The sequence below is a fragment of the Grammomys surdaster genome, unplaced genomic scaffold, assembly GCF_004785775.1.
Source record: "Grammomys surdaster isolate TR1022 unplaced genomic scaffold, NIH_TR_1.0 233, whole genome shotgun sequence".
Classification (NCBI taxonomy): Eukaryota; Metazoa; Chordata; class Mammalia; order Rodentia; family Muridae; genus Grammomys; species Grammomys surdaster.
The window spans coordinates 1,675,514-1,689,395 of NW_021604678.1; the positions used below are offsets into that span (position 1 = coordinate 1,675,514).

General features: G+C 41.3%; 1 protein-coding gene across 7 annotated transcripts in view; it reads left to right on the top strand.

The window, feature by feature from the left end:
• The window catches only part of Mapk10 (mitogen-activated protein kinase 10), a 285,181-nt gene extending 272,595 nt beyond the window's left edge, over positions 1-12,586 (top strand). For 6 of the 7 annotated variants that reach the window (XM_028773649.1, XM_028773650.1, XM_028773646.1 and 3 more), the window contains one exon: positions 11,681-12,586. In XM_028773649.1, the coding sequence (XP_028629482.1) occupies positions 11,681-11,823 (143 nt within the window). In that variant the 3' untranslated portion in view covers positions 11,824-12,586. Of the gene's footprint in view, positions 1-11,675 lie in introns of all 7 variants that reach the window. The other variant, XM_028773651.1, reaches the window with a different exon arrangement.
• Positions 12,587-13,882: the final 1,296 nt, after the last annotated feature.

The window sequence follows — 13,882 nt, forward strand, 5'->3', positions numbered from 1 at the left end:
CCTGAGCGTTGGGTGTGTGCATTGTTCTGTAGATGTATCTGTTGGGATTGGGCTCCACAACATTTTGACTGGTTGTGATTTTCACTAATGGTTTCCATTTGTTGCAAAGAGAAGTTTCCTTGATGAGGGTGAGCACTCTACATATCTGTGGGCATAAGGACAAATATTTAGAGCATAGTTAGGGATTATGCTGGTTTAGTAAAGGAGAAACTGTAGCTTTTCCTCTAGGATCCGTGAGTTCACTAGCCCTGGGCAGTTGGCTACATATTCAGTACTAGGGATGATGTCTTCCTTGTTGGGTAGGTGTTAAGTCCAATCAAAGAGCTGTCAGTTACCACCAAAGTACACACGCTACTACTTCATCTTTAGTGCTGCTGGGCCACAAGGACCATTGTGTGGTTCATTAGCATCATACTCAGTAGGTCTTCCAAAAATGAAAGCTCATCTGCTATCATGAAAGGTGGTCCTCAGACAGGGCATTCAGGTCAGTTCTAGCTCAGTGGGATCTGGACATGTCTGAACTGCACAGTGTCTTCAGCAATAGGGACCAACCATCCATCTCTGACAAGCAGCCAAGGGCAAAAGCAATAGCTTGGAATGGTTTGGAACTATTTTGGACAACCTTGAACAGAAAATCAAAAAAGATTTTCTCATACCTGATATTGTAGTTTTTGTCTGGTGGTCTTAGGCTCTTTGACAGAAGCATTGTTAGCTCAGATGAGAAAATTCCAATTAAATCATATATGTATATTTATAGACAGGCTTGTGTGTATTAGGGGTTTTTTTTGGCAGCCAGTTAATAGTATGATTTTTTATGACTTTTTCCAACATCCTTGCTGTTATTTCATCCCATTCCTACCTTCTGCGTTTATCTCCTCCTCTCCATAATTAGGGACCCATTCCCATTTCCCCTCTCTATTGCTCCCCAACCCCTCCTCTCAATGGTTCCCTTCCCATGTTCCTGCAGTTGTTCAGGGCTTTGTACTCTCATCTGAAGAATTGGAGCCAGGAGCCTCTGATGAGCAATCATGAGTCACCTTGCTCATATGATCTTTGCTCGTTGGGTACAGTACCTGCAAAGTTCATGATTTCGTTTCCCTTCACAGTTGAATAACACCCGTCATATATATGTACCATGTTTTTGTTGGAGGATATTTAGGTTGTTTCTATTTCCTAGCTGTTACAGCAAAATGTTTTCTCAAAAATGAATGTAAGATACCAATCATATGGCATGAGCCCATCAAGGGTAACTGGTACTCAGGTCCTCTGGCTAATGTAGAGGACAGGGATGCATCCCTCAAGGCCGAGTCTCTTCTCTCATTCATTTCCAGTGTTAGACAACAGTATGATTATGTACTAACATGACTCTGATTAAAGTCAGTGTGCAAAAGCTTCAGCTTGTCCCTTGCAGAGTCTGGCACACCTCTGCACTTGTATAGGTTTGGCTGATCACACACTCAAGGATCACCTGAGCTATCCATTGTGTGTGTTAATGCTGTACACTCTTTTTCCTCACACCTATGTTATAAACATAAAGAGTTTCATAACATGTGATTGCTTAGGTTCAGCTGCAACCTGCATTCTGCCTTGTGGTGGCAAGAGCAGAGGCTGGAGATGAGGATTTAAGAGGAGAACTGAATTGACAGCCTTACTTTTAAAACATGTTTCCCACATGTGGCATGTTGTTCTAGGGAGAAAGGATGTGGGATGCATTTATTAATTAACTACATTTTCATATTAAAACTCCTTTTTGAGTAACTAGTTGACATCCTTAGCTACTGTGCTACCCAGACAGACACAGTTCAGCCATTGCTTGCTGTTCTCACTTACAGATTACAGACAATATCCAATTTTATCCCAAGTCTCCTTTGCCTGTGAATTAGAAACTTTGTCATCATGGCCAAAAATAACTTACAAGTGAAGGAAGGGTTTGTTTCTCTGCACGGCTTCACAGAAGTTCATCAAGGTAGAATCACAGTGGCAGAGTAGAGTTGCTCAAACCATGCAAGGTCAGGAACAGAAAAATGGGTTGGTATCACTCTTGCTATTTTTCATTTTCCATCTTATTCTGGCCCATGAGATGATCCCACCCACAGTCAGATGGTTGGGGACCACTCAGTTCCTCCCCTGAAAATGGCCTCACATGCATACCCAGAGGTGTGCCTTCAACATCTCACTTTATTCCAAACCCAATTTGACAATGAAGATAACCATTGCAAGTCCACACCTTGCTCACTTGACAACCAAGTATGTCATTGTAAATGTGAACATTCTGCACCCAGAAAAGGCTCATGCCCATTTCACAATGCAAAGCACGTTCCATTTCATGTTCACATTTTAAACGTTCCATTATTTTTAAAAATGTAGGCCCAGATCGCAACAGATTCAAGGCACTCTATTAGTTTTGAGCCTGTGCAAAAGCAAAAGCAAAACTACATGCTTTCAGTATAGAATGGCACAAAAGAATTATCACCATTTCTAGAGGGGAGATTAGAGACACAAAAAAGAAAAAAAGGTGACAGAGCAAACCTGAAATGCACCAAGGCAGGCATGGAGTTCCGTGGTTCCGTGGGTAGCATCTAGCACATGCAGCACCAGCATGCATTCCTCCCTACTCATAAAGCCTTGCATAGGCAACCCACATGGCCTCTGACTTAGAGCAGCTCTATTCATTGTCCCCTCTTTCCTCTGCAGATGTCCTATATTCCAAACATCTCCAGTATCCCAGGGTCTTCACTGCAGCCTAAGCTTCATCTACACAACTTCATATGTTACCTCAGTGCTCAGAGACTCCTCATTACAAATCACCTGACTTCTCAAGGCTTTCTTTAAAAATATTAGTAGAAACTTCCATGATGTCTTAATTCCTGCATTGTACATACCTAAAATGTTAGCAGCATGGGATGATGCCATGGTTTGGTGACATCCGGAACACATCTGGGCCTTTGTGAACTGCAGCTACAGCAGCCACTGAGCACCTGGGAAGCTGATTTTCCCGGTTGACCCTGTGAACAGAGTATCACAGACACACTCTTTCTCCAGGGAAAGCCTTCAAGTGAGTTTACAGTGCTGTACTCCAGATCCTAGGATAGGTGATATCTGGCTGTTCCGAGTCATTCTCAAGCAAATCTAAAGTAGTTAGTGTCCTTTAAATGTAACTAGTGTTTGTTTTGTAAACTTTTTGTGTACAAGTGTCAACCCTCTTCTTCTCCCCCCCAACTACACAGTTAAAACGCTCCTGCTGTGTCGTTTGCTCTTGATTATCACGTTACATCTTGTTGCAAGCATCCAATAGGAGACACACCCAGCCTGAAGACTAACTTACCTTGGCATTTGGATGGCTAATGACTTTTCATTCTTTATTCATAGTCTCAGAATCCAGAAACAAAACAAAACAAAACACGAATTATTTGTGAGAATGTAGCTTCAAGTCAAAATCCTGACAAGGTCCTCGATCTAGTCAGAAGTCTCACATTTATTTCCTTCATTTCTGTCAATGATCTACATCCTCTGTAACCTGTGTCTACAGACATTTCCAACTACCTCAGGCAGACCAGTTCCAGAAGCCTACCCACCTGGTCAGGTTTAGTATTTATTTCCTGTACTAGCTCCTTTCTGTCACAATTACCGAAATGGCCAGCATAAGTTAAGGGCTTGTCAATAAAGTGTTCCGTGTTCAGTCTCGCAGGATGATTCCTGTCTGCAGCTGGGGAGCAGCAGAAGGTGTGAAAGGTGTTGATGCTCTCTGCCTTTCACCACTTCCTCTCTTTATTCTTTTCTAGATCCCATCCTGTGCAGCAGAATTATTTACATTCTGGGTATCTTCTTTATGCACACAGTCCCTAATAAACTAACTAACTAACTAACTAACTAACTAACTAACTAACTAACTAAACACTGTTACAGTCACACCAAGAGGAGAATCTTGGTATCCAGGTTATTCTAAATCCATCTAGGTTAGCAGTGAAGATGATTAACCATCTTCATTTGTTCAAATGAAGAGGCAAAAGGGCATCATCAGTATCCCCATCCACCCAACCCTTCCTTCTTGGTCATTTTAGGATCCAGATTGATGCAAATCTGCAGAAGGTGTGGCTTAGACACATGGTTTGTCTGCAGTGTAGGAAGGCACTCACAGACAGAATCTCTCAGGTTTAAGGCATTCCTTGTTGAGGTAGAAAGAATTACTGAGACTTTCCATAATCACCATAACACACTTGCCCACAGTCACTGAGAGGCAGTAGCAATATGCACCAGAAAATCTCCTCACATCTCAGGCTGGATGGACACTGGTTCGCAGAACCCAATTTAGTAATCTTTACCTCAGTATATGTCCTTTCCACATACTCTGTCCAAAAAGAGTTTTCATGATTTCCCTCAAATAAGATCTTTCTCTCTACATTTGCTACTAGCTCTTTTGCTGAAAACACATTATACTTTTCTTATTATCTGTTACTTACTACAAGCCCACTGAGACAACTGTATGCATTCATCTTTGTGTACCATACAGCACCTAAGTGCTCTCTCGCTTATTAAAAATTTATTCCTTGGAAAATTAATACTTAGTTTTTTTCTCTCTAAATACATTTTGAAGCAATTTCAAAGACAGAACTCAAGACAGGAGTGTAGTGTGAATACCAAACGCAATTCAGTATAGTCATACACCACAATTATAAATATTTATCTATCCTGTTAACCTCCATGAACATAAGTGAGCCAGGTTACTAATGTATGCTGTTGCTAGGGTATATTTTTCATTTTTCAGGTAAGGGCTTGCTGCTTTTAAAGGGAATAGTTTGGTTCATTCATTTTGGAATATATACACCCATAAACCTTTTTTTTTTGTGGGCTTGATTACCTTAGTGTGTGACTAGTTATTTTTAAAGAACACTAGTTTAACCTGGTGAGAAAGGTAAGACCTTCTTAACCATTCCAACTACCTGTAGCAATCAAAAGTTGCCTGGTTTTACATGTTCCCTAAATTATAGCTAGCAAGCTCAAAAACAAGTAAATTAGATATTTTACCGGATGATTTTAGAGTAAAAACATTTGGTAAATTATATGTATTTATATCTTAAAGTACCAAATTATGTATGACATGTCTACATGTACCATGTAGAGATTGGGGTACTGCTGGAGCTGGGTTAGTAGCTTATGTGAACTGTGTACATCTCTTTCCTAATGAGAATGTATTGATCTTGGTTTGGTAGCCTGAAATTAACCAGGGAAGATTTACAACATGGAAGCTGGCAGAACCTATAAATCACATTGACTCCCCCCCGGAGAGCTAACAGTTAATATTTTACCAGTGTTCTACTGCATGTGTACACATGTGTGTGCATGTGCGCACTTGCATGTGTATGTTTGTACATGTTTATACATGTTTATTCTTAAGAAGAAGCAATGACTGAAATACCTTGCAAAAGTTGGCTCTTTGACATTTTCACACCATTTTGTTTTATAAGAAGCCAAGATGAAATACTTTTGTTATATATGTTCTATTGCTATTTGTATCTCAAAACACTGGTATCTGATATCAAAAAACTCATATCTGATATAAGGAATAAGTTAAAGAAATAATAGCTCTAATATCAAAACCTATCATAGTGATGATTTAAAAATGTAGACGGGAAGCTAAGTGTGCTCTCAAGGAATTATTTATAGGTCTGAAGTTTATTGACAAAATCAGTATATATCAATAAAAATGCATCTAAACTTCAGGTATATCCCTAAATAGTTGTACTCTGTTCTACTATCTGATTTTACCTGACGTTATCTGTTTTCAGTAGCAGCACCACTTGCTTCCTCAATTGATTTGTAATGTCTGCCAAGGGAAAGCAGGAGTAGGCATCAGTTTTGCTCCGAAAGCAGATGTTACAGAATGTTAGAGATAGAACAAATGCAGGAGTCTGTATGTGCCAGTACCCCTGTTCCTCCTGAGAAGTGAAGCAGAGCAAAGTACCCGTTGTCAGAACAAGCAGAGGCTTTCCAGTCTCCATTTGAGGATGAAGCTCTTGATGTGCGCTACTTGCTTCTCAGGCATGTTCTGGCTTCTGAATCCTGGGAGCAACCCCTCCCCCTCCCCCTGCTAGCCAGTGGTCCAGACTTCTAAAAGTAATTGATTAAAAAAAAATTAAAGCTGAAATAACCTGAGGCTCAAGATCTTGAAGCTATTGGAGAAACTGTCCCTCAATAACTATTTTCTTCTTTTTTTCTCCCAATTCTGTATTTACATTCTCATTTAGTATTGGGAAGGTGTGATCAAGAAAATAATTGCCATTTTAAAACTAGTCATGAATGAGTAGTTTGGGTTAGATTATTTCTAGCCAAGAAATAATAATCCTCATTTTAAACACTATTTACATTTTTAACCCATTTAAACATCATTTTATTGAACAAATATAACATCTCATTGATGACAATTTAAAAGAAAGATGTCTCTTTCCTGAGTCCTGCTGTGTGATGTGGAAGGAAGGATGTGTATCATGGGCTGGGATGTCCCAGAGAGATGGATATTGTAAACAGATTTAATACAGTTCAATTCTGTTTAAGAGGCTTTCGTAAGCTTCTTGGCAATAAATTATCTTGAAGCCAATGTCTTTGCTCTTATTCCTTTTATTTGAGCTTGGTTTTATGCTTGCAAAGTCCATTTATTGCCTACTTATATACAGAGTAGAAAGAGTTACCTCAAAGCCAGGGCGTCTGCTGTCAAATCAGGAGACATTTATTGTAGCTCAATAAAAGAGGGCACACAAAACCAAACTCATACATCTAACAAGGTTATTAGAGTTTGCCACTTACTTCTAAGGAAGTTGATTAATAACATCTATAAGTACAGCCTACATAGTCTCACTGTGACTGATTTCAAGAAGCCAAAGTGATACAAGTAAAGCCATTTACAAGGGGATGCTCATAGGTGTTAGGAGCCATGAAGATCCTGCACCAGGGTACCACTGAGCATCCCACATCGTTACATCATCGTCACTCAGTTTGCTTAGCTCCCAATTCAAGACTATCGAGAGATTTCATTCAAAGAAATCAGATGCATTTCTGTACATTAGCCATGAATGGAAAATAAGTCAACATAAACTAAGACCACAAAGGGAAAAAAATCTAGCAATAACTTCAATAAATGAAGTGTAAACTTTGCACCCTGAAAACAATTGCTGTTAAAAAACGGTTAAAGGCAGCCTAAACGAATGGGGTAGAGTCTAGCCAGGTGGCCTGTGGTTGGGATCTGATCCAGGTGTTTCCAGGTTCTTGGCATTTTATTCAAGAATGGGGATAAAAGTGCATATTGCTTGCAAAGTAGCCAGGATACATTATTCAATCCAAAGCTTTACTGAATGGAGACATGGAGGCAGAATGAACTTCTCAGTGCAGCTCCAACTCAGAGGTGTCCACGTACCCTCTCCATCTCAGTTGTGACTCCCCGAAAGAGGCCCTCAGAGTAAAAGTAAGGAGAAACCATGCCTTTCCTCTGACATTTGACCAGGGCAGAATCGAAGACATTTTCTTTCAAACCTTTCTGACATCTCTGGCCCCAGGCAGGGGACATTTGTGTCTATTAGCTGAGGGGAAGACTCTGCTGACTTTTGGGCTCCTCTACACTAAACTACAGGCTGGGTATATTGTTCAGAGAAGGGTGTGGATGTTGCCCAAGCCCAGTGGGGTCCCTGCTGCCTAGGCTACTCCTTATGCTATGCTTGGTTACCTCCCCACCATCACATTTCCTGTCGGGAGCTGAAATGTATGGAAACAGATCCTACCTCCTAGGGCCTTGCTGTATTACTTCCATAACAGCCCAACTACATATCAATGGGATAAAGCTGAGAGTACAGTAGCATAACCACTATAAAAGATGATTAATTAATATTTCACAAGAGAAATAAAATGGGCTTTTCCTGTAAATGGTGCTTAAACAAGCAGGTACCTCCTATGGAAGCACAAAGACAGCCTGCTTCCTCAGAACATGTGCAGAAGCGAGATCAAAATGGGTCACAGAAACCACATGTAAGAAATGAATGGAATTATGGGAGTAAATCCTCATGGTCTTAAGTGATAGAATGGTTTTTTTAGGACTATCACCAAAAGTCCAGGAACAAAAAGGGCGAATCTGACATCTGTATGTATAAAGAAAATTGAAAGACAACAGATAATCCATAATAAGAGAACACCATTTGCAAATTACACATCTGTTTCCCACTGGTGATGCACTTTTGTGGTTCAATAATAATAAGGGAACGAGGCAATTTTTTAATTGATCAAAGTGTACAAACATTTTTTTTCTCCAAAGAAGGTATGCAATGACTACCAAGCACATGGAAAGATAGGACAGTTGGCCACTGGGCAATGCGAATTACCCACAGTATGGTTCAATTCTGGGTGCCTATAATCAGGAAAGCTGATAAGTGTTAAGGAAGGTGTGAGGGAACTAATTCTTTAAAGCTGCCTGTAGGAATGTAAACTGGCATACTCACTTTCAGAAACAGTTTGGTGCTTCTTCAAACAGAATCAATTAAATAGAAGTAGCAGAGACCTGCTCAGACCCCGAGGGATGTAAAGTAACATCCATGCAAAGCTTCTGTGTAAATGACCATGACACGATTGTGGCATTTATTCATAATATCCTTAAAAGGAAGATAGCTCAGTATTTAGTGAATGTGCAGCAACCAGGAAGTAAGGAAGGAAGACGTGGTATGTAGTGCGATGGCTGTTGCTCAGCTGTATGGGGATGGGATGTTCACATGCTCTTCGAGCTTTCTCTCTCAAGGCCTATCTTGCTTTTGGAAATGTGTGACAGAAGTCAGTGACATTCATATCGCATGTTTCTATGGACATGAATTCACAGAATCATGGAGGCAAAGGCTGTTGGGGGCTGCAGAGAGTTCTGTCTCTAAAGTGTTTGCTGTGTAAGCATGAAGATCTCAGGCCAATCTCCTAAACCCCTAGGGGGAGAGTTGGACCCTGGGACACATGCGTGTAAACCCAGCACTGGAGCGATAGAGAAAGGAGACTCTTGAGAGCTTGCTTACCGGCCAGGCAAGCCTACTGAGTGAGCTCAGGCCAGAGAGAGACCCTGCCTCAGAAAACAAAAGGTGGACAGTGCCTGAGGCATGACACTCCAAGAAGGTCTGTGGCCTTCACATGCACACACATGCACATACATGTACACACATACAACACACACACACACACACACGCACACATACACACACATACACACACATACACACACATACACACACATACACACACATACACACACATACATACATATACACACATTCAACATGCATGCACACACATACACACACACAATGGGTGGTTGAGAAAATGAGGAGAAGACTCCCACTGGGGAGTTGTAAATGATTGAATGTGGTTATGCTGTACAACTCAGAATGATCTTAAAAACACTGAATTGTACAAGTCAAATTCATAACTTATCTAACACATGAATTAGAGCTTAACAAAAGCTGTTGTGGGAAGATATAAACATTTTCCAACTCTAGAGTAATAACAATCTAAATGTAAACTGTGAGCTTTTATTTGAAAGGCATAACATCCCATAGTCCTGAACACAGGCAGACAAAATGTAAAAGTGGCCTCAGTCTGTGAGGCCTGTAATTGATGTTAATATTTATCAGAGTGTTGTGTGTTGTTGTCACTGGCATGAAGCTGCTCTCCACAAGAGCATCACAATGACTCGGGGTTATTAGAGATCAGCACTTCAGAAGGGACGTGACAGATGCCAGTCTAATGGAATTCTAGTGCTGGGTATAAACAGCTCCATTGTGGGGCCCAGGAGTGTCTGCTAGAGCAACATGAAGAGCTGGCCTACCCCTGCACAATTTCTGTGATGGTTGTAATTGATGAATGTTGGAATATACTGAAGCCAGGTACATCTACATTATACACTACTTTGATAAAGATAGTTGTCATTCAGAGGAAACTGCAACATCTAAGATTAGGAGGTATTAGCATTTTAAAAAGACTTTCTTTTTTTAAAAATTATTTATTTATTTTATGTATATGAGTACACTGTAGCTGTCTTCAGACACACCAGAAGAGTGCATCAGATCTCATTATAAATGGTTGTGAGCCACCATGTGGTTGCTGGGAATTGAACTCAGGACCTCTGGAAGAGCAGTTAGTGCTCTTAACCACTAAGCCATCTCACCCACCTTTAAAAGAGTTTCAAAGGAATGAAAAGTACCTCAGAGTTTCTGTATATGAAACTATCAGGGTATAGAAGAATACATAGAAGATGGTCACAGAGAGGGAGAGCTGCTAGGAAAGGACTCAGGAGTACAAGAAAAGGTCATTGTTCCTGCTGCTAACTTGGGCATCAGGGTACGCTTGGCTCTCTTTCTCTGCTGGCTAAGTGTATTTCTAATAGTTTAGACTATTTTATAATCAAATGACGTTGCAAATGTCTGAGGATGTACGAACGTGTCTTGGTGTAAGTGTTTGAAACCTTTAGTTACTTTTTACTTTAGTTACCTTTAGTTACGTTTACATTTTTATCCCATTTGTCCCCATAAAATAACTGCTGTTGGAGCAGACGCTGTTTGAATGCTTCTGCTTCCTTGGGTTTATTTTGTTTTCTGACTTAATTCTGTGTTGATGTGGATAATCCCTTACTCTAGTTATAATCTTTCACCAAATAGATTGTTTCTCAAGTGAGACAATTTTAGTAGGAATTCTTTGTTCTTGTTGATTGATAGGTATTTTAAATAGTAGTAACCTCTTCTACAAAGCGTATACTTGTTTCATATGTATGCGTTGTGTTAACCTATCACCTATGCACAAAAATTATAGATGAAAAATAAAGGAGACTGACTGTTTCCAGGCTGCTGAGTTTTGGTCCCTGGGCCTTGGGCCCATCTTCCCCTCATTGTTCTCAAAGCTATCGACTCACAGCCAGTCTTTGCTGAGGGTGCCCTGCCAGAGTTTCAGAGACTTGCAGCAGAATGAAAGATGCTTCCAATTAATAACCCAATATTCACAGATCCTAAGCAAGTGAGTCTGCTGGACGGAACCCTAAGCTCAGAGGGCATGCTCTGGCCTATTTTTCCTTCTGCTCGTCATTAACATTCCTCTAGAATCTTGGCTTTTCTACATCAATTTGCATTTTGGTATTCCATTTAATGATTATATAATACTATGTGTTTTATATATTTCCATTTTCCTAGAGCGGTAATCATCACAAATTCAGATCACTGGGCTTTGCCTTAGCTTGTTTCTGGGCTAAGACTAGCATGTGTGCTTGTTTTCCTTCTTTCACTGAAAACATCAGGATAATGCCAGTGGTTTTCTGTCCCCTGAGTAACTATACAGTCTCTAAGATCCTACCTAAGGATGCAAATGTCTTGGCCTCACTCAAGCTCAGTAACATTGCAATACTATGAGACTTAGAGGTGGGATGGTATGAGTGGTGATACAGGGTGAAATTGATAACCATTAACCTGTGAATAAATATGACATGTGATGGGGTTTCTGAACCATTTCTTCTTGAGTTTGACCATCAAGTTCAGTTTCCTGTATCAGTTCTATGAAGGTCTGCAGAATAGATAGAGAAGACATTTCTTCTTGTTATACCCATCCCCACACTGAACATCTTGAGCCCATGGGTCTGGTTCCAGATTTAGTCATGTTGTTCTTCATTTTCTTAGCACAGGTGCAGCAGTGAACAGCAGTGAGAGTCTCCCTCCATCCTCGTCTGTCAACGACATCTCCTCCATGTCCACTGATCAGACCCTTGCATCTGACACTGACAGCAGCCTGGAAGCCTCGGCAGGACCGTTGGGTTGTTGCAGGTGACTAGCCGCCTGCCTGCGAAATCCAGCGTTCTTCAGGAGATGACGCGATAGAACACAGCACACATGCACATATACAGCTTGCACACACACACACACATACACACACACATGCACAAATGCACTCACGAAATGTCAAGATAAAATAGCAAGAGAGAGATCCAACGTAAAAATAAGTTAAATCTTTCTGCGTGCTTCTCTAAAGTTCTGTATCACAGCTGAGCTGAAATGTATACTTAACTTCTAGCTGCGCTTGCTTTGGTCTCCCTCCAGCAGTGCTTACTACACAAGACAAGCCAGACACAATTAGAGAAGCCTTTCCCTAAAGTGTAACTTAAGTGGCTGCAGAGCCAGCCACCTGTAACTGCCCTTCAAATGGCATGAGGAGGTGGGCACGGGCCCCACCCAGCATGTGTGTGTCTCTATCTCACGTCTACCTGCTCCTTTCGGCCTAGTCAGATGGATGTAGTTACAGATCCGCATGTGTCTGTATTCAAACAGCACTTAGAGATGCTCCTGTCAGTGTCCTCAAGGCTCCACCAAGACATGCACCAGGGTACCACATGGTCCATTTCATGTGATCTATTACTCTGACATAAATCCATCTGTAATATATTGCCAGTATATAAGCTGTTTAGTTTGTTAATTGATTAAGCTGTATGTCTTATAAGAGAATCTGTAAAGGGGGAATATGGAGGAGTGAACTCTCAGACCCTTGAAGATGTAGCTTCTGAATTTGAACCGATTAAATGGCACCTGTATACCAATTTGTAGAAAGAACATATGTGATGCTTACATCCAACGTGGGAGGGAGGGAGGGAGCAATAGCTTTCAGGCTCTAAGTAGGTTGGCCTTTAGATAGATGATGTAAGTCAAAGTCAATGGTGCTCTCTCTGGAAAAAAGTAGGTAGTGGGGACCAGAGCATATTGCTGCAGTATAGACTGATCAGGAGGGAATCACTGCCCAGGTGCTGGGGACACCACATCTATGCTCTAAACATTGGGCACTATTGTTTATTTTTAAAATTATGAGTCAAAAAAGAAAGTTGCTAGAGAAAGGGGCAGGCTTCAAGGCAGGAGCATTATGTACACATTCGGTGGTAAAAGTCCTTTCCTAAAACACTGTGGAATGACCTTCATGTGCGTGATCTCCTTCAGAGAAGATAACCCTACCTGGACCAATGTGAGATTGTGGGGTATGTTTTCCATGTGTGAGCTGCTTCCCAGAGTCACCCCCTGATGATGCTTTGTTCCTTCTTCTGGAATAGGATAAAACAATTAAAATAAAATCCCCAAAGCACAGGGCGATCTTCAGGATGGTACCTACAAGCATCTTCATGGACTTTCTTGTCCCTCGGAGGGCTTTTCCCAGGCCCCATGATATGACCGATGTTTCATACTTATTGATGTATTTTCATGGATGTGTGGCCTGAGAAGAGCTGCTAATCTGACTTTTGTATTGCAGTAGATACATGAGAGCAGTAATGCTGTGTCAACATAGCTCCTACTAGCTAGCATTAGCAGTGACTTTGTCTTAAAGCCATGAAACATTTGTGTGTTCAGTGAATTCATCTGAATTTAGCTCAAATCCCTGAAAGATCTTATCTGAGCACTCAGAGAGGCACTGTGAACCATCTTGGTTACATATAAGGCAATGCCGGTGCGGCTTCTGAGCAATAACAGGCCAGGCCTGCCTTCCCTTCTTTCTCCCTTGGGTGAAGCATCCACTATGGTTATTTGCACTCTGGCCACTTTGGTGCTCACCCCTGTGGTGATACTTCACCTGAAGAAGAAGTGGAACATGTGAGCAGATGAAGTTGATGGGCCTGGCAACCGGAAAACCCTTCGTTACAGAGCAAACAGCAATGCCAGAGCTCTGCAAACTGCCTTAAATACAACAGCATGGAAGCTCTTCTCTCTCCAAGCAATAGAGCCAGTCAGAAGCCTCAGACCCACCCCCAACTCCCGACATCACTACATCCCCCCATTCCCACCACCACACCCACATACCCCCAAACACACACACACACACACACACACACACACACACACACACACACACA